Source organism: Athene cunicularia (assembly GCF_003259725.1).
Source record: "Athene cunicularia isolate RWA chromosome 1 unlocalized genomic scaffold, athCun1 chr1_part2, whole genome shotgun sequence".
In the NCBI taxonomy this organism is placed as follows: domain Eukaryota; kingdom Metazoa; phylum Chordata; class Aves; order Strigiformes; family Strigidae; genus Athene; species Athene cunicularia.
In genome coordinates, this window is record NW_020799092.1 from 26703306 (window position 1) to 26728482 (window position 25177).

A 25177-nucleotide genomic window follows, 5' to 3' on the forward strand; every position below is an offset into this window, starting at 1 on the left:
CTCACTTTTACCACAAAAATTACATTTTTCTCCGGAAAATTTTGTACATGTAATTTGGAGGCAGAACTTAGTAAAATGTAGAGAAGCAGCGTATCAACTTTGTTTGCAACAGAAAACATAATGACATCGTAACTGCAGAGCTTGGGTGTCTCCAAACCAGATAAAGATCAACAGAGATGTTCATCTACGACGACTTTACTAAGAAATCTAAGAAGTTCTTATATAAAAGGAATCTGGATGAAACTTTTTCCAGTCAGCTTCATCCAAGGAGAAATAAATCCGAGTAACACAGCCCTGAAACCACAAAAAACAAGCACTAGAAACATGAATGTAAAGAGGAGGTTCTGGACATGACTACCCAAAGGAACCACGGCTGAAGAGCTACACTAAGCTTTCCCTTGCAGCTTTCTATGTCACCTTGGCAAGCTGCAGCACCACTGAGGGACCATATTTGAATTTTAACAACTCTCCCAACACCCAGCTCCAGAGCTGCCTAAATATTTCCTTTTAATTACTCTTCCCTGAAAAGAGAAAACAGACAAAATATATATTCACTCTGGAAAAGTTACAATGCAAGTAGTTTTAGGATGTTTCAGTTTTAAGCAAGTAGACTTTCAAATCTTAGTAAGACCATTGCTCTGGTTTACAGGCATCACAAAATGGATTTGTGCGTGCAGAGGGAGGAGAGAAACAGCTGAATCTCTCCAGAGGAAAGTTATGCAATGGAGTCAGGCACCTACACACTACTAAGGACTTGGTTTGTGGTGTCTAGAAGTAGCAGAATATGCTGCAAAGCAGATGAAAGTAGAGAGAGACACAAATTGCAAACTCCTGCTTCCCTGCATAAGACACGGGAGGCAGGAGAGAAGCAAGGGAGCATTAAGTTCTGGTAGCACAAGAGCAGCTGGAATAGCTCTAGGTCAAAACGATCAACAGAGTAGTAGTTAGTAGCTGAGCTCCAAGAGCTGACACAGCAGACTTTGTCACACAGGCTAGTCAGCCCTCTGCCCAGCTGCTACTTACTTTTACACATACCTGAATCCTGTACACTACAGATCAGCAGTGAAAGCTCACGTTAAGAGGTGTCGTTATGTCCAGTAAGTCTTTAAAAACCAAGTAAGCAAAGTTTTATCCTCTGGTAAGAGGTTTATGGTACAACTATAAAATGTCTGCCTGTATCTAAAGGTGTAAGAAGTACCACATTGCTCAAAAGGCAGTAAAGGCTCCCATGGTGTTTTATTTTCATTTAATTCAAGATCATAAATTACACCTCTGCCCTTTGAAGGCCTCAAAACTTTTATCCTCTTTTACTAACAGCTAAAATGAAGAATTAATCCTAGAAAGAAATTCTAAAACTCACTGCACAGCTGTGCTTTCCAGCAAAGGAAGAGTAACTCAGGATCAAAACTCCTTACCAGGTTTTGTCAGGGCTGCTCTTCTGCTTAGGGAAAGGTAACTCTCCCTGCCCTTCCCCTGCACCCAGCAGTGCCCTTGACCAGAATCGGACTGGGGAAGTACAACAAGAATTGATGGCATACTCATTTCAGCCTGCAGAACATATTTCTGTTGAAGCAAAAGCTCCAAGATCTGATACAGTGACCAGACATAGTCTTAATTGAGATTTCTATCACAGCTCTCCAAACTGACATGTGTAAACCGGTTATATTTATTATTTTAGGAAACAGAATATAACCACAGTTCAAACTTACTTTGAATCCAGTTCATGAAAGCATATTTATGAGTTTGCTCACTTTTGAACCAAGCACTTAAATAGAACCTAGAAACTCATGAGGCCAGTTAGACTTAGGTGCCAAGTGAAAGCAATGCTGGCATAAATATATTAAAACCCCACACCTCTTCTTGTGAGTCATATTCAATAATTAGAATTCTTTTGAAAAGGATACAAGGGTTGTTGTCATCAATGCTGCAGTTGTCCAGGATCAAGGGGATGCCATCTAACTCATAAACCTAAATAAAACCAGAAGTTTAATTTAACAGATGTCTCAACAATATTAATGATGTTTCATGCAAGAAATATGTAAAGACATAGCAGGGACGTTTGCTTCATCAAAAATATTAAACATGTTAAGATAAATTGCAGAGTAAATCTGGTATTATCAACAGCATCACGAAACAGTAACACAAGCAGACACTAATTTCACATTCTTCCTTCATTTAGCGTGTGTTTGACTGAGTTACTGCCTATGTCGAGCTTCTCAAACCAAGCCAGAAAAGCTGCTTATTGACAGCTCATGCTTGCTTCAGAAGGAAGAACCATGAAAATGTGAGTGAAAAAAAACAGGGAAAAAAGCACCAAAAAATACATATACACACAAGTTAGCACGGGGCCATGTGTCTGCTGTATCTCTGTAGCCTTCAAAAGCAATGTGTTACCTGTATGGCCCTAAGCACGAATTGTATCAAGAGACACTGACTTTTTCCTTTTGTTAAGGTGTTCATTATGTTATTAGCAAAACAGCAAAGATGAGATCTGTAATTTTTTATTTTCTATATATACATACACGTGTGAATTCACAAATTACATTAAAACATTACTGTCTGTGGATGAGTTAATATCAGAATATCCTAACAGAATATCCACACATACATATACATCCACACTACCAAGAACCCAGGACAAACCGATGTTATCAATAAACATTTAACATAACTATCTTAAGAAAAGTATATTCCTTAAGAAATTTATCTAGATTTCTAAGGTACACTGTCACACCATACATCATCAGGCATATTTACAACTTAAGAAAGTGTTACTTATTTAAATGAAAAGTGTTCTAATTATCTGCAAAATTTCAACCTTGGAAATACCGTCTTAAGGCATATAAGCATTTTATTTTTAAATTAAAAAAGTAGTTTCAAAAACATTTGAGAGCGTAAGGATTAACTGATTACATTCTTTAAGTCACTCGGACACTGTCCTGGACAACCTGACCTGCATTTAAGCAGGGGGGTTGGACAAGAGATTCCTCCAGAAATCCCTTCCAACCTCAACCATTCTGTGACAGCCAAATGGTACTTGTCAAAATCCTGAAACTCTTGAATTCCTTAAAATTTAGTTTAAAACCAAGAACTGGGCGGAAAAGGAATTCAGACAGAACGTCAAATGAGGTTGCGGCTTGATGATGGGATTCCCTCTTCCATCTTTTTTTGCCCCAAATAAGATGTGATTTTATGTACCACGTAAAACAACAGATCACAAAGTTTACCCTGCAGGATGGTTCAGCCTTCCGAAACGCAAGTTTTGTCATAAGAGAGTAAAGTTGGGTAGGAAGAGATTCAGATGTGAAATCCAAAACAGACTATGGATCAGTAAAACTGAATTCAGAGACAAATCTGAGCACATCCCTCTTACAAGTTCCTTTCCGGATAATCTCGTTGCAGACTCTCAAGCTATAACATGAGAAAGTAACAGAGCTGGATTTACACCAAGGCTTACACGTGAAAAAAGCAAAGAGCATTGCCAGCTCTTAAGACCTAACTGGCACATCTGTGCTAACACACATAACTATACTTACATCAAATACATAACTATACTTACATCAAATACAGGTTATAACACAAGTTTTAAAATATTAATTTTTTCCACAAAATTTCTGCGTTCCCTCCAAAGGTCATGCACCGTGTATGATATCATACTTCAAAGCTTGAACAAACTGACCTTTCAGTAATATAGTACTTGCACGTGCTTGGGAAACATTAGTTCTTTGATTTTCATGCTGCAGCCAAACTCTGATATGCCTACAATGTTACCTTTATTTTTCATCGGTGAAATGCTGAACGGTACAAATTAATCTAGATTAAGTGCTGTCAACTGAAATAAACCATGCAATCTGTTCCAGTTCGATTCAAACGAGACATTCGGTTAACAGAGTAAGTAAATATCCAGGGAAAATAAAATTTTAATTAAAATCCACACATGCTTCAAAAAGTTACGGCAGGAATATAATGAGATTCCTTCCAAGTTAAGTAGGAACAGAAGCAGCAAACCACAGCCTTAGTGATACCTTGACGTAAAAAACAGTTGCTACCTACCACTGCCTTACACACCCCACAAAGAGTGCCTTGAACATTGTATAATTAAACTGTACATATAATTTGACCGAGTTAGGCATCGCTTTTGTCACCATGACATCAGCTTTACTATGTCACCTGTGACTTATTACACAGTGAAATGAACCAAGGAAAAGAAACACAGAATCACAAAATCCCTCAGGTTGGAAAAGCCCCTCGGGATCATCGAGTCCAACCCTCAGCCCGACTCTACAAAGTTCTCCCCTACCCCACATCCCCCCACAGCTCATCCCAACGGCCCTGAAACCCCCCCAGGGATGGGGAATGCCCCCTCCCTGGGCAGCCTGTTCCACTCTCGGACCACTCTTGCTGGGAAACATTTTCTCCTCCTGCCCAGCCTGACCCTCCCCTGGGGCAGTTTCCAGCCGTTCCCTCTTGTCCTGTCCCTGATCCCCTGGGAGCAGAGCCCAGCCCCAGCCTCTCTGCAATGTCCTGTCAGGAGCTGCAGAGAGGGATGAGGGCTCCCCTCAGCCTCCTCCTCCTCACCCTGAACACTCCCAGCTCCTTCCCTGGATCCTCACAGGATTGACTCTCCAGCCCTTCCCCAGCCTCGTTGCCCTCCTCTGCCCTCGCTCCAGCCCCTCGAGATCTCTCTGGGATTGAGGTGCCCAAACCTGGACACAACCCTCCAGGTGTGGCCTCATCAGTGCAGAGTACAAACCTTACAATATGTCCATCCAAGACAAATCCATATACTTCTCAGAGTGACTCGTGAGGCAAAGAGCTGATTCCTGAGTGACCAGTGCTAGAGAAGTTCCAGTCCATGCCAGCTGTTCCTGAAGCACCCTTCATCCACTGAAACGGCATTTTATGGCAACCTAAAATTCATGCCAGTGGACTGTGATGATCTGGGCTGCAATGTGAGCCAGTTCAGCCATTGCTCTGCACGTAGAGGAGTAATTTCTGCAATGTGAGTGCCACAGACAGTCAAAGGAAGGAATCACTGTCCCCCACCAGGCTGTCCCACTTCTATGGTGAGAGTCTCAAATCTTCTCACTCTCATCCGCCTGTAACCTCCCATATCAGCAGATTTTCTAAGTATGAAAAACCATCATCCCAGGTCTCAACCTCTTACACAGATTTATTCAGAGTATACTGCCCAACACAAAAAGGTTACCGAGTTTTTCCAACTCATTACTGGCCTCGAAGTTTTTCCTTTGAAGAGGAATGTCCATGAAATGCACAGCGCACAGTAAGGCAGCGGAGCTTTTCGGGGATCTTCTGCAGGGCTTGGGAAAGGAGTCAGGATTGCACAAGCCTCGAGTCTCACTTTAAATAAGGTGCAAAAATATCCTACGAGGAAAGCATGTAGGGGCTGGTGTGAAACTGGCTGTAATCCATCCAGATTCTGGAAGAAACTAGAGACAGAAACTGAGGGATTCGACAGTTGTGGTGTCTGTCTTGTAAACATAGTTGCTCACACTGGCCTGTGATACGAAAGATCAATAAACCTCTTCTCTGTTTAGATTATTGACAACATAGTTGGCCAATAACACAGAACTGCACCGGACTGTAACAAAACCACAAGGTTCTTTTATTATGAAGAACTGTATTACTTTACACTGAAATAGCAAATGAAGCTGCAACTTATGTGTAAGCTGAAATCTTGACCACATTTAAGTTAACTACAAAGGTTAAGACAAGTTTAAAATGAAAGAAATACAGCCCTGTGCTAGTGATCTCTAGTGCTTCAGTCAAGCCAGTACCAAAACTTTTGCACTAATGTTATTGCCAGTTTCTGAAATAGATTTCTAAAAAGCAGAAAAATAGAACATTCAGCATTCAATGGCAGGTATTCGTCTCAGCTAAAAAAAGAGATATTTTTCACAACACAGCTTTATATTGCTGTCCCGCTTGTTTTCTGTACTTGCCTTCAAAACGTAATGAAGATCAGTATCACACCAGTGAGAAATTGAAATGTACTGTACTTAAAATAAGATGGCTTTCCCAGTGACCAAGTAACTGATAGGTTTTTACTCTTTCTCTGTACCTGGAATTTAAGAATCCATTTCAATTCCTTAAACCAGACTCTAAACAGAAGCCCCTGTAGGCAGAGGTGCTACATAAGTATTAAACAAGAGCTTACAAAAGTGACCAGCCCAGATCGTATATTCCCATCGTTCTCACGACCAAGGCACAACATAGCGCTTTATTCAGACGGTTAGGGACATGTCAGTCCATCACCAATGAAAATATTCAGACCAAAATTAAAGCTTTCATGTTATCTTACAGAATTCACATTTATTGACCAATATATAAATAAGGTCAGTAGCATAATTAAGGATAACTGCCTGAACTATTGATTCTGAAAATCAGAACTACTTCCGATAATCTCCCAGTTAATTATCATTAGCTCAATTATTCACAGCAGAGCCCAGGAAAAGCATAAATTAACCATAGACTGTTTCTTGAATCTTTCCCTCTAGCAGCAGTGGAGCCAAGCTCAGGGGTAAGAATTCAAATTCTCCGAGCATGACAGTGCTTGTTGCTGAATCTGCGTGCATCTACTAAAACGCAACTTCAGTCTCCAGGTCCGGCAACTGTACAGACAGCAACAGAACACCTCCAGCAAAAATCATCTCTTCAAAGAATCATTAACATTCAGGCATTAGTAACATTACCTAGTCAAGTAAAAGAGCACTGTTCTGCAGAAAGAACATTTATGCTTTTAGATAACAACAACGTGAATATAAATTATTCTTCCACCAGAACACAACCAACTCTCAGTCCTGGATCGATGCAGAAGGCAGAATGACAAAAGTGTTTGTTTCAGCCACAGAAATGCTTCTATTTCTTACAATTCTGGTTGGTCTAACTCTAGATAAGCAAAAGGAAATGTGTTGTCCTGAAGTGGACTACTAACAGTCTGAGTAATCCACTCTAACACTCGCTCTTCTTTTTAAATGTTACAGATAAGTACATTGACAAATAGACACATTTCTAGTTTAAGAGGTAGTTGGGGATAGGAAACACTCTAGAAACAAAAAACGTCTAGAGTCAAAAATTGGGAACAAGCAGGAACCATTTATAGGGAAAACTCCAGGTAGATCATTCATTACATATCCCCAGTTTCCTACCAGAGGAAAAGTCTGTCTCCAACAACGTGTGCCTCCAGAGTATTACATTTCAATTCACATTATGGAACTTAAAAGAAATAAAGATTTCTGGGAGCAACAAAACTGGAAAGCTTCATGTTTTTACAGATTTGGCTCCTTCCCTTCACTCCTTGCAGCGCTCCATCACACAGCTAGAAGTGTCCAAAACCACGCGAGCAGCAGCACATGGTTCACAGGCGTGTCGATCAGTTGGCAAACACCAGCCTAAATTCCTAGTGGATCAGAGATTAAGCTGCCACTCCCCAACTTCCCCTCTGACGACCACTGCTTTGGGTTTCTCATTTACCTATCTGCTGACTCTCATGAGGCATCAAGGAGTATAACAGTATTTCTGATACCCATATTTGTCTGACAAATTTGATTTACTGGTTAATAGATATAAAAGCTGGAGAAGGTAATACTGCTGGGACGGCATGAACACAGAAAACCTAAAGAACATATTGAGGTCGCAGACAACAAACCTATTGACTATATTTTCTGTTTTCTCTTAGCCCTAGATTACTGAAATTATTATAAACTTCTCAAGAGCGAAATCGTCGAGATATTAACATCCATCTTACATGAAACAACAGCATCCTGAGCTGCATCAACAGCAGCATAGCCAGTAGATCAAGAGAAGCAATTATTCTCCTTGGTACTCAACTAAACAGCAACCCACTCGAGGGGCTGAAGCTATGCCATATGAAGAGAGGTCGAGGGAACTGCTTTGAGGAAAAAGCTCCAGGAGAACCTGATGGCAGCTCTCCCATACCTACAAAGAGGTTACTAAGAAGATAGATCTGCTCTCCTGACTCAGGTTCACAGTCGTTTAGAGAAAATATGGTCAGAAAAATGAAACTGAAAAGGTTCTGACCGGATACATGGAAAAACTTTTTTATTGTGAGGATGTGAAGCAGGTTGCCCACAAACACTGTAGGCTCTCCATGTGGAGATCTTCAAGACTTGTCTAGAAATGCCCTGAGCTACCTGCTCTGAATTCAACTTCGAGCGGGAGACTGAACTACAGACTTCCTGATATCCCTTTCAGCATGAATGACTGTGCAAGTCTACGAATTTTCCAGCTCACTGCAACAAAAATGAAAGGGATAAGATCATGGAAAGAAGCATAAGTCCATTCTCTCCCTCACATTAGCTCAAGACCAGATTCCTTCCACCCGCATACAACCTTTTCTTGGTGATAAAGCCGGAAAAAGTTGTCAGGAACAATTTTTCAGAGTATTTAACAAACAGAAACAGTGCTAGAAAAAATATGATTCTTGCCCATTGGTGGAATAATCCTGCATATTCACTGACTTCACGTGACAGAGAAATCTGTAAATAATTTGTATTTTGGATGCCAAACTATTTATGTAAATCTATTCCTATTAACTCATGTAACTCTGAATTAATGCCTGAGTAAATAAAAAGGATTCCTCAATGCACAAATAACTGTACAAACCAATACAACTTCATGTTTTCTAGAATAAAAGGTAATTTTGCACAATCCAACATACTGAAGAAATATCTGGTCTGAATGGGAAGAAAATAAAGGAATAAAAGTGAGGTCTAAAAACCACAATTCATAAAAAAAAAAAAAGTGAGAGCATAGACAACATGGTTAACCTACAGCAGAAGCTTGCTAGTGAACAAAATAATCTTTAACCAGCTTCAAGGAAAAAATTATGTTCTATTATGTACATCCAGAAGGATGAGAAGTAATGAGTCTAATGAACAGAAGGTTCACATTACATATTCATAAATATTTTTAAGAGTAATGGTCAGTCAAGCACGGCAATACACCGAAACACAAGTCTCAAATACTCCTGGAGCAGTCTCCAATATTGAAAGACTCCACCAATGACTGGGCAATTCTTAACCATGAATATTCTAACCAGTCCTGCTCGGGACAAGGGAATGGTTAGGCTCCTTTGAATCCCTTCCATCTCTAAGTCTGCCTGACTTCCTCAGACAGAAAATCATAGTTGAATAAAACATGCCAAAAGAAAAGTGATCCAACGAAATACACATTGGGGACTTGTTGCCAATCTTTGGTCATCACTAAAGATATGTTTAAGCCTTAGTCCTTCTGGAAGTACCACGTGAGGACTGTGTAGTGGTTGTGTAATGAGAAATAGACCCTTCAGGCCCTGTCACCAAACAGGCTGACCAACGGGAGCCAATTCTCCTCTGAGACCTGCTCAACAAGATAGGTAATTAGTAATTAAACGTCTGGGCAGAACCCAGCGTTTGATTTGAGTAACAGAGAAGTGTAATAAGAGTAGGAATATATCAACTCATTAGGTTCCCAAATTGGCTCCTCTGCAGCTACAATGGTACCGAAAAATGTTGTTTCATTTGTGAGTCTCAGGAGTTTGTTTTGTTTTTCCAAGCAGCAGAAGTGACAGGAGATACACAGGAGATTCTACTTCAGAGGACAAAAGAACACTTTAATCCCTTAGTGTGAGTGGATTCCTAGGTCTACTGCAGACTACAGGCACTCTGGCTTAGAATAGAGGCAGCTGTGGCTTGCGGCAACCAAGTCTATTATTGGAGTTCACCACATCCTGCAGATCTACTGAAATACTTGTGGACAGAGGCTCCTTTCTCCAGGACATCACAGCAGACTTGCTTAGCTAGTTTGAGAGTTCCTCGCACCAGCGTGAATGACTTTGAGAGCTAACAGAGATCTTTATAAATCCATTTTCAGTCAAGGCCACATCCCCAGAATACTCATCCACCTACTACACTGTTTAGGTAACCACATATTTAACATGTTTGAGATTCGGAAATCATGGCAACAATACTTGTTGCTCCTGCTACATTAATTTCAAATATATTCTCCCTCTTTCAGCATTATTTCTCGGAGAGACATGAGGTTTATTTCAGCTCTCCCAAAAGATGTGACCCTTGGTTCTTTCTGGGAGATGGGAAAAAAAAAAAAAAAAGATTAGAAGAAAAAATTCATAGAATCTAAAAGCGGGATTTCCTCTGTGATGTCCTAAAACTCTTGCAAAGAGAACTGATTTGGAAGATGATGGGTTTGGCCTTACTGAGGGGGAAGAGAAGAGAACATAAAGGTACCAAGTACACAACCAGGACTGAGCCAAAACAAGCAGAAGCTGGAGTGTCCAGCTTCCAGGAGAGGGTAACAAGCCATCTCAGTTGCTGAATAATTTTTTCCGCTAGTCTTTCCAAGGGCAAAACACAGGAGTTTCCAGCCATTGAGAAGATAATATAAACACTTGAGAATTCAGAATAGGTTCCCGCAAGAGACAGTAACACAATTGGTTCATTTGGTTTTTAAACAATTCAGCTTTCATCATTCACTTATTTACAGTTCCTGAAACAGAAGCCACTTTTCAGTAACAAACAGATGCTGCTATGAGGAGCAGGCTCTTAGCTCTTCTTAGGCTCTTTTTAGATTTAGATCTGCTACTTAACGTGGATAAAGTAAAGTCCAACACAGGACAGATTTCGCTTGAACCAGACAATATTTGCTAGTGTGGTCTTTGCCTATCCTGGCAGCAGCAGTAAGAGAAAACAATGGTGCTAAGCATTATCCAGTATTAATCCCCTGAACTTCACATCAGTTGAATTTGTACAAATTTGCATTAACAACAGAGTATGTCTCTCTACTTCTAGTCACTATCTTATTCTCAGTCCACTAAAACCAGCAATCAGAGGGTCTTTGCTGATTTCAAATCATTGCTGTAAAAGCTGTTCTGCCAAATTTTTCCTTTCGTCGGAACAAAAAAAGGCAAGTTAAAGGAAATTAAGTGTAAGAATTAGCTACGTGTCTAGAACTGGGCTGAGAACACAACTTTTAGAAGATAATCAAAATTCCAAAACTGTGTTTTGTTCCAAATCAGAGTGAAAACCGAAGACTTCAAATTACTCCAAAGTTCTGAAAAAAATACAGATAGAAAGGTTGGGTAAGTCACATGATTCATTTCAGCTGTTTTAATCACTATTGCAATAGGAAGTTCCAAGTCACTCTGGCAAGCTGCCACTGTTTGGTTGCTATGGTATTTTTGTCTTCCATGTCAAGCTTCACAAAGCATTTTCAGCATCTCTCAATTAAGATGAGGGACTTTTTTTTTTGTTGGTTGTGTGTACTTGTGTGTGTGTGTGTGTGTGTGTGTGTGTGTGTGTATGGCTATTTTTTCTTTTCAGTTTCACATTTTATGTTTGAATAGCTCTTCTTCTGGAACAAAAATTCCAGGCATTCTATAAAATACCCCAATTTTGAAAATCACTGACAGAAAAAAACAAGATTACCATGGGATGCTTCTGTTGAAGACTTCCTCATTACCGTACTACACGTGATCACACATGTAGCCAAAAATCAGCACAACAGTCTTGTGACTCTGTTAACCTCTTTGCTCTCTTACTCATGCCAATGTTGGTACTTACTTCATTTCTCCCCCAGCAGCCTGCACACCTGCTTTGCTGCTACCTTCTCTCAACATTCCAATTGCTCCCTGAATTCCAGTTCAGATGAAATACCCTGAAAACCACCACTTAAGAGTGAGTGGAAATGGAAAAGGAGGAAAAGCAATTCAAATTCCTACCATCTCTGGATGAATACACAGCCTCACTGAGGCCACGTGTCATCACTCTCCCACATTTCAACTGTATTCCAGAATTGCTTCCCCTCCCAACATCAAGCATTACAACTCTTCCTTAGAAACTTCTGAATTTAGAAAGCAAAAATAAATGCCAATCAGATGTTCTGTGCTCTAATGATTACTTTTGTTGTGTCCAGCATTACTTTAGCATTCTCCTTTTATTTCAGTTTGAGCCAAGGGTTTAAAAAAATTCCATGTCACACGTATAAGTTCAACTGTGGCAAAGATAGAACACATAATACTCAAATCATGAAAATAACGTGGGAGAGGAAATCTAGGATGATTTAAACTGTACAATGATTTGTGCTGGTGATTGCTGCGTTTCATGGTGAAATTCTGCAGCTAAACACAACAGGACGCCACACTGAATTGTAGCACTTGGAGTGCACGACAGCCTCAAGACTAAAAGCAAAGTACCACAACCACCCAAGTGGTGGCAGTTTCCTGTAATTCCCCGGAGTTTCCTACTGCAATTGTGAAGTGACTTTAGTAGTGATAAAAGGTTTTAAGGAACTGTAAAGAATAAGTTATTGAGTGTATTTATATCACCCCAAACTTTACGGCCAAGGGAGGGTGGGAGGAAAGAGAAAAAAAAAAAAAAAAAAAAGAGAGAAAGCTAGTAGTCTAGAAGATTGGAAACAGCACATAGACGTTATTGATGGCATTCACTGTTCTCTGTTTCCACATTCCCTCGTATGCAGAGCTTCCAAGATTTTAGTGACGGGTCAAAGAACAAACCATTAATTTGCTAGTACGTGTGTAAAGGACGTGCACTCTATTACATGCTAAGTATAAAACTATCCTTGATGATAATTAAATTTTTCATTAGGCTAAAGCATAGTAAAATAAAGCAAGTGTTTCAGGAAAGGACAGTAAAATGTCTTTCTAGAACTCTACAGAAATGGTAAATGGTAGACCGCGGGACCTGGCTGACTACTAAAGCCGCAAGACAGTTTAATGGTGTTTACTGCTTGTGTTTTAAATCAGACCAGTCAGGGAAGCCTCCAGCAGTCTGCAGCCAGCCATACAACTCCATCCCTTAAATAATACTTCTCACTGAGCAATACCCATTTTTATATTCCATTTGACATGAAATTTTACATTTTCCAAGGAACAGATAAATAACAAAACTATGGTCCTTTTGAAAGGAAAAAAAAAAAAACAACAAAAACAAACACCAAACCCCACCAAATCTTGCAATTATAATTTGCTTTGTTTCAGGAGTAACAGATGTGGTCTCAGTTTGCTGCCGAGCAATACGTACAGCCTACTGGGGATGGTTTCAAAGGAGGCAAATGCAGGTGCAAATCAAGCCTCGAGTTGGGAGGAAAGAAGCTTTAGCCATACCCTGTTCGGCTGAGACCAAGTCATATCTTCTTCTCAATAATTTTTTCCTTTATGATGCCTTCAAGTCAGAGTATTCTTCATCCAAAATAAAATAGGTGGCATGTCACTCCAAATGCAAAGCAAAGCAAATACACCTTCTTTCGTTTTTCAAAAGTAATTCACTGGCTTTGTTTTTATTTTATCACCCAGTACAAAATATCAATCGTGGTCTAAGTACTTCCCTGTAAGTCCCTTTCATTTCTTCCTCCAAGTCATTTTAACAGAAATTTATTCTCAATACACAAATAAATCCCACTAACTTTCACTGGAAAATTCAGGAAAGGTAAGAGAAGGTTGAAGCGTTCAGTTGAACTTCATAATGAGGACTAAGTCCTCTTTTAAATGTCATCAAGCACCAATCTCTTTCACAAGCTCTGTGTACTCAGCTATCAGTTTCCTCCCATATTACCTAGAGGAACAGCAATTAAAACTTACCATGTTTACTTCATATGTAGCAATAACAGACTGACTGACACATTGGGGTTTACGTATTGAAGTTTCTTATGCTGCTTTTTGGTACTGTGCTTCTGTAGAAAGAATCTACTGTAAAGTAAAGCAATTCGTAAACAGTATCAAAAATAAGAAATTACCGTCAATGATTATAAAATGAACAGAGTAACTTTTGGTTCAGTTTAGCACTGCGTACAAGTCAGGTTGAATTTATTTCCTCTTGACTAAAATAACGCCACAAACTACTTCAGCAACATTTTTACTGAGACAACTATAGGCACACATTTTATGAATAAAAACACCCTTGTGGTTAAGAACTTTGCCTGAAGAAGATACTCTCTTGAAAACAGAGTATCCCAGACACACTAAATAATTTCCCACATGCTGAAACTGAACTTTAAAAGAAAACAGAATACTTTCAGCGACGTGTTAAAAAATTTCATAGAATTAATGTAAGGGAAACTGGGGCATGAGAGAAACACTTTTTAATAGAAAAAGTGTCCAAATACATGAAAAGAGGCTTTATTCAAGTCAACGATCAGTAACATGATGTGTCTGTTCTTCTCACTTTATGCCACCCTGTGAAAAACAATGACTATTTCAACAATTACTTCATAAATCTGATTTTCTGTAATTAAATTTGATTTGTCATCAGCCGTGTTTTACATAAACGAGTCATTTAATGAGACGTAGAGCTGTACTAACGAAGGTGTTTTGAATCGCCAACTATTACGGAGTGGCTAGCACCACCGTCTGCTAATACGAAACTTGGAAAATACCAACGCATGGGAAGATGACAAACCAGACTTTTCTGTTATTTAAAGAGAAAAATATTAACTTAAGGTTTGTAAACCAATACAGTTGCACTTAAGTGTTATTCTTTATCAGCTTAACTAAGTAAGTGGGGGAAATCCCTGTGCACACATACTATTCAAGCATTTAATGTTCCTCACGTTGCAGAATTAAAAAAAAGGTTTTACTTGGGTTTGGGGTCTTTTTTACAGCTTTAATACAAACAGAACCAAATCCTCAACAATTCCAGGATTTTGCTAGTAGTGGTGCCCCTTTTGCTAATGTAACTGCAGTTAAAAAAAAACTGCTAGAGAGTCTTCCCACCGACAGTCATCACAAAGTGTGATTCTGGCGGTGTAAAGTTTTCATAACTTTTCCATTATAGTTTTGGAAACTTCCAAATTGCCAAACCACAAAAGGATTCAGAAAACAATCCAAATTACACTCTAGGTTACACTGGTGTAATGGTTCAAGACTTAAGCCCTTCAGGAGTTATCCACAAACATACCAATACATAAGAGCAAAATAAATCCTTGCACCTTACATTACACCCCTGTGACAGCTGAGGAAATCAGTTATCAAATTACACGGTCCACTTGCTTCATAACCCAGCCCAACTACATTCTGAAATGCCACCGCTGACTGAATACCTATCCCCCGGAGCACCCTTCGGCACGCAGATAAATGCAGTACTTAACAAAGCTCTCCTGCAGGTTGAGAGCTATCTGTGTTTTGAAAACTATTTTCAAGGAAAACAAACTACTGAAACGGGTTAGGAACCAGGGAATGTCAGGAGGTTAATGCAGGAGCAGGGCACAGCAGCTTTAAAACCACGTGCTGCAGTTCAAGAGATCTGCAAAGGAACTAGAAAGGACTTGTCGAGGGTTTACCTACACAGAACATCTTGAGGTGGGGGTCTCCATGGCCCAAATCAATTCCTCTGAAGACCCCCAAGGTCTAATCCATCTTATTGTGATCAAAATAAGTACAAGAATCATTACAGGAGATGCAGAACATTGGGTGGAAGGAAGGGAAAGAATAACGAACCTCATCTTAGGTGAGCAATACGCTAGCGAAGCCTGAAGGCTGCACCAACCTTGGGTTATTCCAACTCATTTCAGCAGTTTCTAATTGCATTAATAAGGGGTGCAGAGCCAGGATGTTGGGCTTCAGCACTGGCTTGTGGTTGCTGTTTCTTGCTGTACTTTCTGGATGGTGCCGGAGGGGCTGTTGGCTCATGACAGCGAGCACTCCTCTGGACAACATTCAGGAATGGTTGGGTACATCGAGCTGTGGGCACTTCCCAAGGAGAGGTATGGGAAAGGCAGTTCTGTGATTTGATTTTGTTGGAGGAGGATTATGGTGAAGGAAGAGAAGCCCATAAAGGAGAAGCTGTCATGCAGATGTGAGCCATGCCAAACTCCACAACTTGCCCTCAAGGCTAGAAATGGTCCCTGACACACTTTACTTGCTGTACCCACTAGGGACTGGCCCAGTCCTCACGTGACAGTGACTGTGTTTCTTTGCTGACGAACCAGAATCACTAAAAGTCAAGCGATTATTCTCTACATTTACCTGAAATTCTAAGAATACCCATTTTTCTTTTAATGATTCACCAAGCATAACCTTTGCACAGGATCAGATTCTCTTATTAAGATAAATTTAGCCACCTTGTTGAGATTAAGATCAGCTTTACATTTAGAAAACACAAGAATCCTGATGTTGTGATTTATATGTCTATAAAAGCCATATATTTAGTATGCATGATATACAATAACTCAGGTATGCATGCTCTAGCACTAAATTTCATGCTGAAAGCTTGCTAATGCCTCAGGCCATTGAGCGAGATGATACATGAAGCTGTACATAAGGAGACTGCATACTAGTTTCTTAATTTACCTCTAAATTACAACTACCAGAGGGGTTTTTTTTGCGTATTTGTGGCTCTAAATGTCTTGCAGCCTGGTAATAACAACTGCAGGTACTATGAAAGTAAAATTGCCAGCTTCCCCCTGAACTCATATATCCATGATGAACAGAATTCAAAGTTTTTAACTTTGGTGTTCAAATAGTTTTAAAAATTCATTAATAAATGTATCCTTTCATACAGTCAATTTACATGAGATATACGTGCCTTGTTCTGCACAATATTATATCCCCAGGCACTATGCCAATTGTTTACAAAATTTTAAATGTTCTTTATTGACGTTGTTATTTCCTTTTTTGCAACAGATCATTAATTTGATTACAGGTCTGTACCTATGAAGTTAAGACCGCAGGTTCTAATGAAAAAGTTCTTGTTTCAAGACACAGTTTCATTACTCTGCATTAAGTAGCATGTTATTAAATATATCATGTTATTAAAACTTCATTAAAGGAAACCTACACGTGCACAGTAACTCTTCCTAGTGAGTCCATTAAAGAAAAAAACATCTCATACGAGAGCAGAGCTGGAGGGTACATTTCAGTAGCTGAAATTTGTACCAAAATAAATGTAATCAAAATTAGAAACATTTTTAAAAAATCCTTAAGATCTACAAGTCACGATTATTTTTTATTTTTTGAAGAACAAAGAAAACTTCTATAAGAGTTTATTAATAAATACTGTTTTCTTTGAAGTTGATTTTCAAAGGAACAGGTCGACACTTTTATAGAAAAGCCTGCAGGAGTAGGTTGACAGTAATGCTGGGTCAGAAGGTGAGAGAAGAAAAAAAAAAAAAATGGAATCAGAACCTCAATCAGCTGCCACCAGATTGATCTACTGTAGGGACATTAAAAATGACTAAGAAAGCATTTTAAAGCTTTTCTTTTTCTTAGCCGCTACAAATTCTAAAAGCACTTTGAAAAAAATGCATTACATGGGGAGGTGCTCATGAAACTGTACGACTCAAAGGCTGGGATTAAAAGGCGACACTCCCAACCACCAAATACTCCAACTGGATGGCAAATTCCAGAAGAACTGGCAGTAGTGAATGCCCTCTAAAATTGCATCAGCTTCTCATGACTGGAGCTGTGAGGAACCAGCAGAGCTGAGACAACTAAAAAGACCTGGTTAGAAAATACCGAGGCAGTGGCGTCTAATTAAGATCAAGGTAACGTAACTTAGGTGCAAGTTTAAGGGAACTTACCAATTTATTATTAATTTTCACTAAACTGTTTCCACTTTTGTTGCAGGCAAAACACTACATTATTTATTTAATTATTTATTTGTTTGTTTGTTTGTTTATTTCTACAATGCTGAACAATTGCCTGAAGTAAAGCCCTTCAGTAATTCCAGACTCAAATGCACAAACTTAACTTTGCTGGACTAAAAGGTGAAAGCATTTTTAGAAAAGTTGGAAACTGTCCTACGGAAAATTGCAGTCCCTGAACAGCTCTATGGGTAGCACCCCTCCTTTTCTAAAAAGAGAGGGGGGAAAAAAAAAACAAAACCCAATTTGGAGGTCAATGTTGCCATTTACCCTTACTAAAACTCAACGGAAACGTCGCCAACTTCAATATGAATTAACTGAGCTCCATAACTGTGGTCTAGGACAGTAATTTCTAGACCAAAATCTAAATTCTTATTTTGTCATAGGTAAGATTAATGTCAAACCAAAGCAGACTGTAATGCTAAAACACACACAAAAAAGAAAGCAACTCAATACTTACTTTAGTTTATGATAGATACAAACACTTCTTTTTTTTCTCAAGATGAAGCTAATCCTCATATTAAACCTAGTTTCTATATCTCACTGGAAATATCAGCCAGACTGTAATAAATTAAAAATATTAAAGCAACCTGAAATATTGCACAAATCACCTCAACAATTACTAGCCTGGAATGAAGCACACTGGGCATTTTTCCTTTAGAGGCACCCTAAATTTTTTATTACATTTAAAAGCAGAATAATTATACTTTTGAAGTTGCACAAGCAGAATGAATCTCAAACTAAAATACTGCAGCAGTCTTGGCTATACTCATTCATATTGCAAATAGATTCCTTATACTGGGTGCTCTGTTCCTCAGGAAACTGTCATCAGGGGAATATAATTTCCATGGTTTGTATCATATCTAAATTGCACAGTGGGATACATACACTGTTCAAGACTTGCACAGTTTTGGCATTCACAGTCTTCAAAGTACTGCTGGCTTGCAAAGTAAGATTTTTTTCAGCCTCTGTAAATTCGTGTAATTTATGTTCATACAAAATTTTTTGTGTTTTCAAGTATCAGTGCTGTTCCTCTTTTTTTTTTTCTTTTCACATCAAGACTGATCCGTAACTCATTTTTAGCAAAGTTCATTGAGAGATGCCAAAACCCAGCATCTTGCCACCAATGAAAATAAGATCTAAGTACATAGAACTTTTTTTAAAAAAACAAACCTAACAACACAACTTTTTTCCCAAGGAATAGAACAAAAGTTAAGATTCTTACTCAGGAGATTACTGTGAAAGAGATTTGTAAACACGACTATAGATGAGTAAAGCAATGTAAACACTGCTTGTAGGAAGACTAGTAAATCTAAGATGTACAATGCATTTAGTTTCAACTAAAAATAACACCCGTCTTCTGTATTTTTTCCAAAGAAGTCCCCACACAGTAGTATACTGAGGCAACAGATCAGTTTGTGTGTGTGTGTACGTGTATATATACACCTCTACGTATGTATGTATATAGAATCCCAGACTGGTTTGGGTTGGAAGGAACTTAAAGCTCATCTAGTCCCACCCCCTTGCCATGGGCAGGGCCACCTTCCACTAGCCCAGGTTGCCCAAAGCCCCATCCAACCTGGCCTCGAGCCCTTCCAGGGAGGGGGCAGCCACAGCTTCTCTGGGCAGCCTGTGCCAGGGCCTCACCACCCTCATCATCACAAATTTCTTTCTTATATCCAACCTAAACCTACCCTCTTTCAGTTTAAACCTATTACCCCTTGTCCTATCACTACATGCCCTGGTAAAAAAGTCTCTCTCCATCTTTCTTCTACATCCCCTTGAAGTACTGAAAGGCTGCAGTAAGGTCTCCCAGAGCCCCTCTCAGCCTCTCCTCACAGGGGAGGTGCCCCAGCCCTCTGATCATTTTCGTGGGTCTCCCATGGACCTGCTCATACTGGTCTGCCTCCTCGTGCTGGGACCCCAGAGCTGGACACAGCACTGCAGGTGGGGTCTCACCAGAGCAGAGTGGAAGAATCATCTCCCTTGACCTGCTGTCCACGCTTCTTTTTCACATATATAAAATATATATGTGAATATAAATATATATGTACAGACACCCACCCCTATATATTTATATAAAATTAGATACACGCCCCCTATATATTTATATAAAATTATACAGATTACAGATAGCAAACCAGAAAACAGCTGACTTCTACTGGTTATCAATTACCCTATTCCCTAGAATTACAGAAGATATTCCATGTCATAAATGAGAACAATGAACAGTAAGACAAGAACACCCCCTTGACAGCAAGGCTGTATTTCCAATTTCAGAAATAAATTGTGACAAGTGTGTGGGTTAGTGCTCAAAGTACATGCAAAACAAAGCAGAATTCTCTTCTGTACCTCATCAGATCACTAAACTTTTATACTTACAGAACATTGAGAACCCACCAGAATGGTAACATAAGAGTTATTATATTGAACAGCAATCTTGTTTTATCTTGCAAAGACAGACTTTGGTCAAACCATCCCTCACTTGTATATCACAACTGAAGAATGACTTTGGTCAAATCATCCCTTATTTGTGTATGACAACTGCCAACAGTTTCTATACCCGCTTTAGCCATTTCCAACATGCACACAGACATTTATTTTCTCTAAATCAGTGGCAAAAAGTGCATTTCTGAATTTCAGACTGTGAGGATGCATCTGAAAATTTAGTGTCAGTCTTGGAGGTGAGGGTTGTTTGGGCATGCTATGTATTATCACTTTTCCAAGCAGATATAACCCTGCTAGAGTCCACAGGAGCCTGTACCAGTGTCTGGAAGGTGAATAAATAGATGTGCAATGCTGTTGTCTAGTCGGTTACTCTCTCGTGCTAAACCAACAGGGATCCTCCACCTGAACAGACATCAATTATTAGCAAGCACCTAATCTTATCCTATGGAGGGATAACCTTATGGGTGAGAAGAAAAACCACATTGGAGACACAGGTTTCTTCTTTCCTTAGAGGAGAGCTTCCCATCAGGATAGGGGATGGAAGCAACCAGTCCTGTGATGTTTTCCAAAGGAAATGCTTGGAGGGAAGACGGAAGGAAATCTTGCCAGCAGTCTCTATAATCAACTAAAGCTTCATACCTACAATCAAGCCACCATCTTGACTTTTGCAAGTTTAGCTCATTCTGCATGTCACAAACAGCAGAGGATTAATTCAGCATCATCTTGGTGCTCTGACTTTCAGCACAGAGATCACCTGACATAGTACTTTGAAGTTGCTCCCATCACTGCAATATCTAAATATAGGCAGAGCTCTATTCAAGGAACTTAAACTAACGCCCAACTGTTTTTCCAGTGTCTTTACTAGGATCTTTGGTCAATGTCCCTTCAAAATCCTTCCAGCAAACCACTTCTGCCATAACAGCCCGAACAAGTCTGACTGACTGCAATTATGATGTGTGAACTTGGAGACATGCAGTTTTAAACATTTAAATGCTCATTAATGAGGTAATTTTTATCTCTGCCACTTCTTTATGGAAATACTGAGCTGTTTTGATTAAAGAATAGAAATTTTTCGAAAAGCACAGTTAACGTGAATTGCCAAAATAAAGGTATCAGTAGACTGGAGAGGGATTATTACTCTGTTCTCCCAGATAACACAGACAGAAGATTCTCGCTGCTTATGAAGTCCATAAACAAAGTAAGAACTGAGATATTTTTTCTAGAATCTTCTTAAAGATGTTCTCTCTTTACCTGTTCTACCACTGCACAGATAAAAGCAGGCATGAAAATTAAGGTAGGCTTCTTCCAATAGTAAGGAGATTAGATAATCTATAGTTAATACAAGGATGCAAAAGTGATCACCACTTACTTTGATATTATTTCAGCCCTCTAATAATATTTGGGCACTTCAAAGTGCCCTGCATTTCAAGCAGAAAAGATAACTGAATGGAATCCTGCAAATAAGATCTGAATAGGCAGAACCTTTGCCTATTCGGACATGGGCATCCTCATTCCCCGCTTCTGCAGGCTTTAAAAATGAGACTATACAAGTACTTTAGTTCCCTTTAGGCACAGGCATCACTAAACTTCGTTCAAGCATGGCCATGGTGAACAGCGAGGAGTAGAATACTCCAGGTCTACAATTTAGAACAAACAGCATCACCCAATGGCAGAAATCCAAAACTGCAGATGACAGTCACTGCACTTCCCTTTCTCTTCTCAAAGACACAAAGAAAAACAGGAGAAAGGAGGGGAAAAACCTAAAGAAAACCAAATCTGAAGACTAGGTGCTCTGATACAGCCTCAACAGGAGTTTTAGAAAACAATTATCGGGGCTGGTGACAGAAGTTACACTGTCTGGAAGAGAACTGAAGGCTCTCAGCTGCTTTTTTGATAAGACAAAGCCAGGCTGAAGCCTGCGAGACATCAGAGCTGGACTGAACCCGGTGACGGGCTGCCACAGGAGTGGAGGGAGTTAAGGAACTGAACCCCACTGTGAGGACACCGAAACTGTTTGTAAGCACATCTGTAAGCTTCTGTCGAGCTCAATGCTTCCCTGATTTTGGTGGGAAAGTTAATAGCAGGACTTGGTAGTACGCGTTCAGCATCCTACTTGCTGATCACTGGTAAGGGATTTCCCACCCCCTCTTCACACAAAGTCTCCTTCATGTCCTCCTCGCCCTGAACGTAGCACAGAGTACCACTAAAACCAAGAGTTACTGCAGTGAATTAATCACAAAATGTAGTCTATCACATAGGTCATGCTCCATTATTTCCTCAATGAAACTATTTTATTGGTACTTCTAAAATATGAACTGAACTGACAAATTACAAGTAGCTAAATCTCAATACGCAACAAACTAGAAAATCTGTGGGTTTTTTTTGCTTGTGCCTATGTTTATAAACTTTAGGACTGTCATAAAAATACAAGCTGAGAAACTTCATTATCTCACAGTAACCAAAATTTAGGAACCACCCAGGAAACAGATGAAAAAATGACTGACTCCTGTGCCTCACCGGATAATTAAAACAGCAAACGCAACCTCTTGTAAGTGGAAAGGAAGATAAAGTTTTATGTATCCAGAAGGGATCATGTTCAACACTCACAGTATTATAACACGATCTCATTGTGAAGTCTGGTGCAGCTTTAAAACAAGCAAACAACACCCCCCCCCAAAAAATAAAACCCAGACCAAGAAATTGTATGTGGCATGGCAGTCAGGAAAAGACAGGGAAACTCAAAAAGTTCATGCTGAGGTTAGAACAATGAAAAACAACATAGAGAAGTAGTGAAATTCCTTGTTAGTGTAATGGAAAAATATATGTCACTTATATCTGACACTAGTAAAAGTTGAAAGAATTGAGATGAACAGCTCAGATCTGAGCTGAAGAAAAAGTGTTCAGAAAGGTTGACATTCTTCCAGATACAGTGGCCTTGCTCTCAGCAATCAATAACACTGGCACAAAGCAGGAAACACCGATACACCCCCTTCCTGCAGTGCTGGGTACAGTATGGCTTCTGAGCTTTTTTTTTTTTTTTTAAATACTAAATTAGCCACATCAGAAGGTGGATATTTTAGTAATAGTTTTCCTAACGTTGAGTACCCCAAACAAATTCAGTTCTTCACCATCTAGTAAACTAGCAAGAAACATTTTTGGTTGATACATTGCTCTTCATTTAACAGAGTGATATATGGAACAACAACAACAACAAAAATCTGAACACTTGAGAATATTTTGCAAGCTACTAGAACTTTAAACATCCCATGTCTTACTAAAGCATCTGAATCCAAGGTGGAGAAAGGAGAAAAAAAAGTCATGACTCTCAGGGTCCTTCTTCGACAAGCTAGGCCACATCATCTCCCATCTTTATAGGCCCCAAAATATACACCCAGAAAAATAAATGACGAGGCTGACCGAGATCAGTGAGGAAAGCAAAGGCATTTTCTGATTTCAGCATTTCTTAAACCGATGCCGAGGCTACTCTAGAAGAGCAAAAGCCCCTTCAAAGCCCAGGAGAACACTCCCCTGTTTTACAAAGGAGGTAACATGCCAAGAACCACCTGAGATGTCCACAGCACAGCTGTAACCCTCTTCTCATCGTATGGTTCACCCTGGTGTATGTAACAATTGCTCCAAGCAGAGAGGAATGTCACACAATACACCTTCCAAATAATTCTGCAAACCAGCAAGTCTAAAAAACATGCAACAGGCCAAAAGACTCTGGTGAACACCAAGATTAATTCACGTCTACCACATGTACGAGAACTAACTACTCAGCCCACTGGACCGGGAAAGGAGTCACAGGAACCTCTGAAAATTCTTCCACATAAAGGTCAATACCTTATTTTTAGACTTCAGTCTGACTTAAAATGAGTATTTTTACATGAGCTGCTCATCTCCAACATGCACACTAAACATCAATGCTACAGAGGCAGTTTCAACACTTACTCCGAGTGCTTACTGTGAGTTTGAAAAAGGTCTGGAAATGGCTGTTTGACAACAGCATGCTGAGCTTTCCTTTAGAAAGGGCTAGAGTCCTGTGCTACGCTGCAAGGGTAGCGGGGTTCAACACCAAATAGGGTTCAAAAAACCATTCAGAATGGAGAAGAGGCCAACAAGGCTGTAAATTGGTACTGACTGTTTGCAGAGCCAGCTTGTTTTAATTTTGAACGTTAGAAGACATCTAGTCAACTTACTCTCTTCTATCTTCCCTCTCCGCTATAAATCAAAGCAATTAATCTCATTTCTAGAGCTATCCAACATCTTAATTTAAAACACTGTGAACTTCACGAGAATAATCCTCCTCCCACAATCCTTCTTTTACTCCAAAATGCCCAAGTCCCATTCTTGCTTTTGGCAAACGCATGTTGCATAAAAATCATCATTCTACAGACATCTTTACATTGGGAGAAGCCAAAGTAGTTTACGTTTACGTATACTCAAGGTTTGCTCAAAGTCTCAGTCTATGAATCACGAGAACATATTACTATACAGATTGATCTTTATACACCTATTAGATGGTAATTATGGTAATCCTCCACATAAAGCAGGCCAGTAATACACTAGAAGGGAAGTATGGTACTCACACATCAGCCTTCACCTAATCATTGAGGATATCCAGACAATCAATATGTGAAGATGTTTCTATGTAACATGCAATTTAAATATCAAGTGGAAGCTGTTTAAAATAAAACCTAAAACAAAGAAATAGCTTACACGCTATTAAAATTTCCATTAATGTGAAACTTTGACTGTACCTAAGTGCATCTAAGTTCCTTGCAAGAGAAAATTTTCAATGCATTTTAATAGTCAAGGCTTCAGGTGAAATTGGTCAAACCATGAAAGTCACAAGGAACGACTGGATCAACTGCCAAAAGCTGGTGGAGCAGAAGGGGGAATAGGACTAGAAGAGGGAACGTTAACTTTTTGCCTATAAAGGAGCAGCACAACAAAATAAAGTTTTGTATTATTCTCTAACAACAAATGAACCACTTTGTTATGAAAATAATTCAGTGCTTTACAAACTATATTGCATTAGGCATGCATCTCTCACCTCAGGGCAAAAACTCCACACCGACCCTTTACTACCCGC

General features: G+C 39.5%; 1 protein-coding gene across 1 annotated transcript in view; it reads right to left on the bottom strand.

Moving 5' to 3' along the window:
* Window positions 1–1670: 1670 nt before the first annotated feature.
* The window catches only part of ATXN10 (ataxin 10), an 80345-nt gene continuing 56838 nt past the window's right edge, over window positions 1671–25177 (bottom strand). Inside the window, exon 8 of the mRNA XM_026867949.1 lies at window positions 1671–1968. Coding sequence (XP_026723750.1) covers window positions 1804–1968 — 165 coding nt within the window. The 3' untranslated portion in view covers window positions 1671–1803. The remainder of the gene's footprint in view (window positions 1969–25177) is intronic.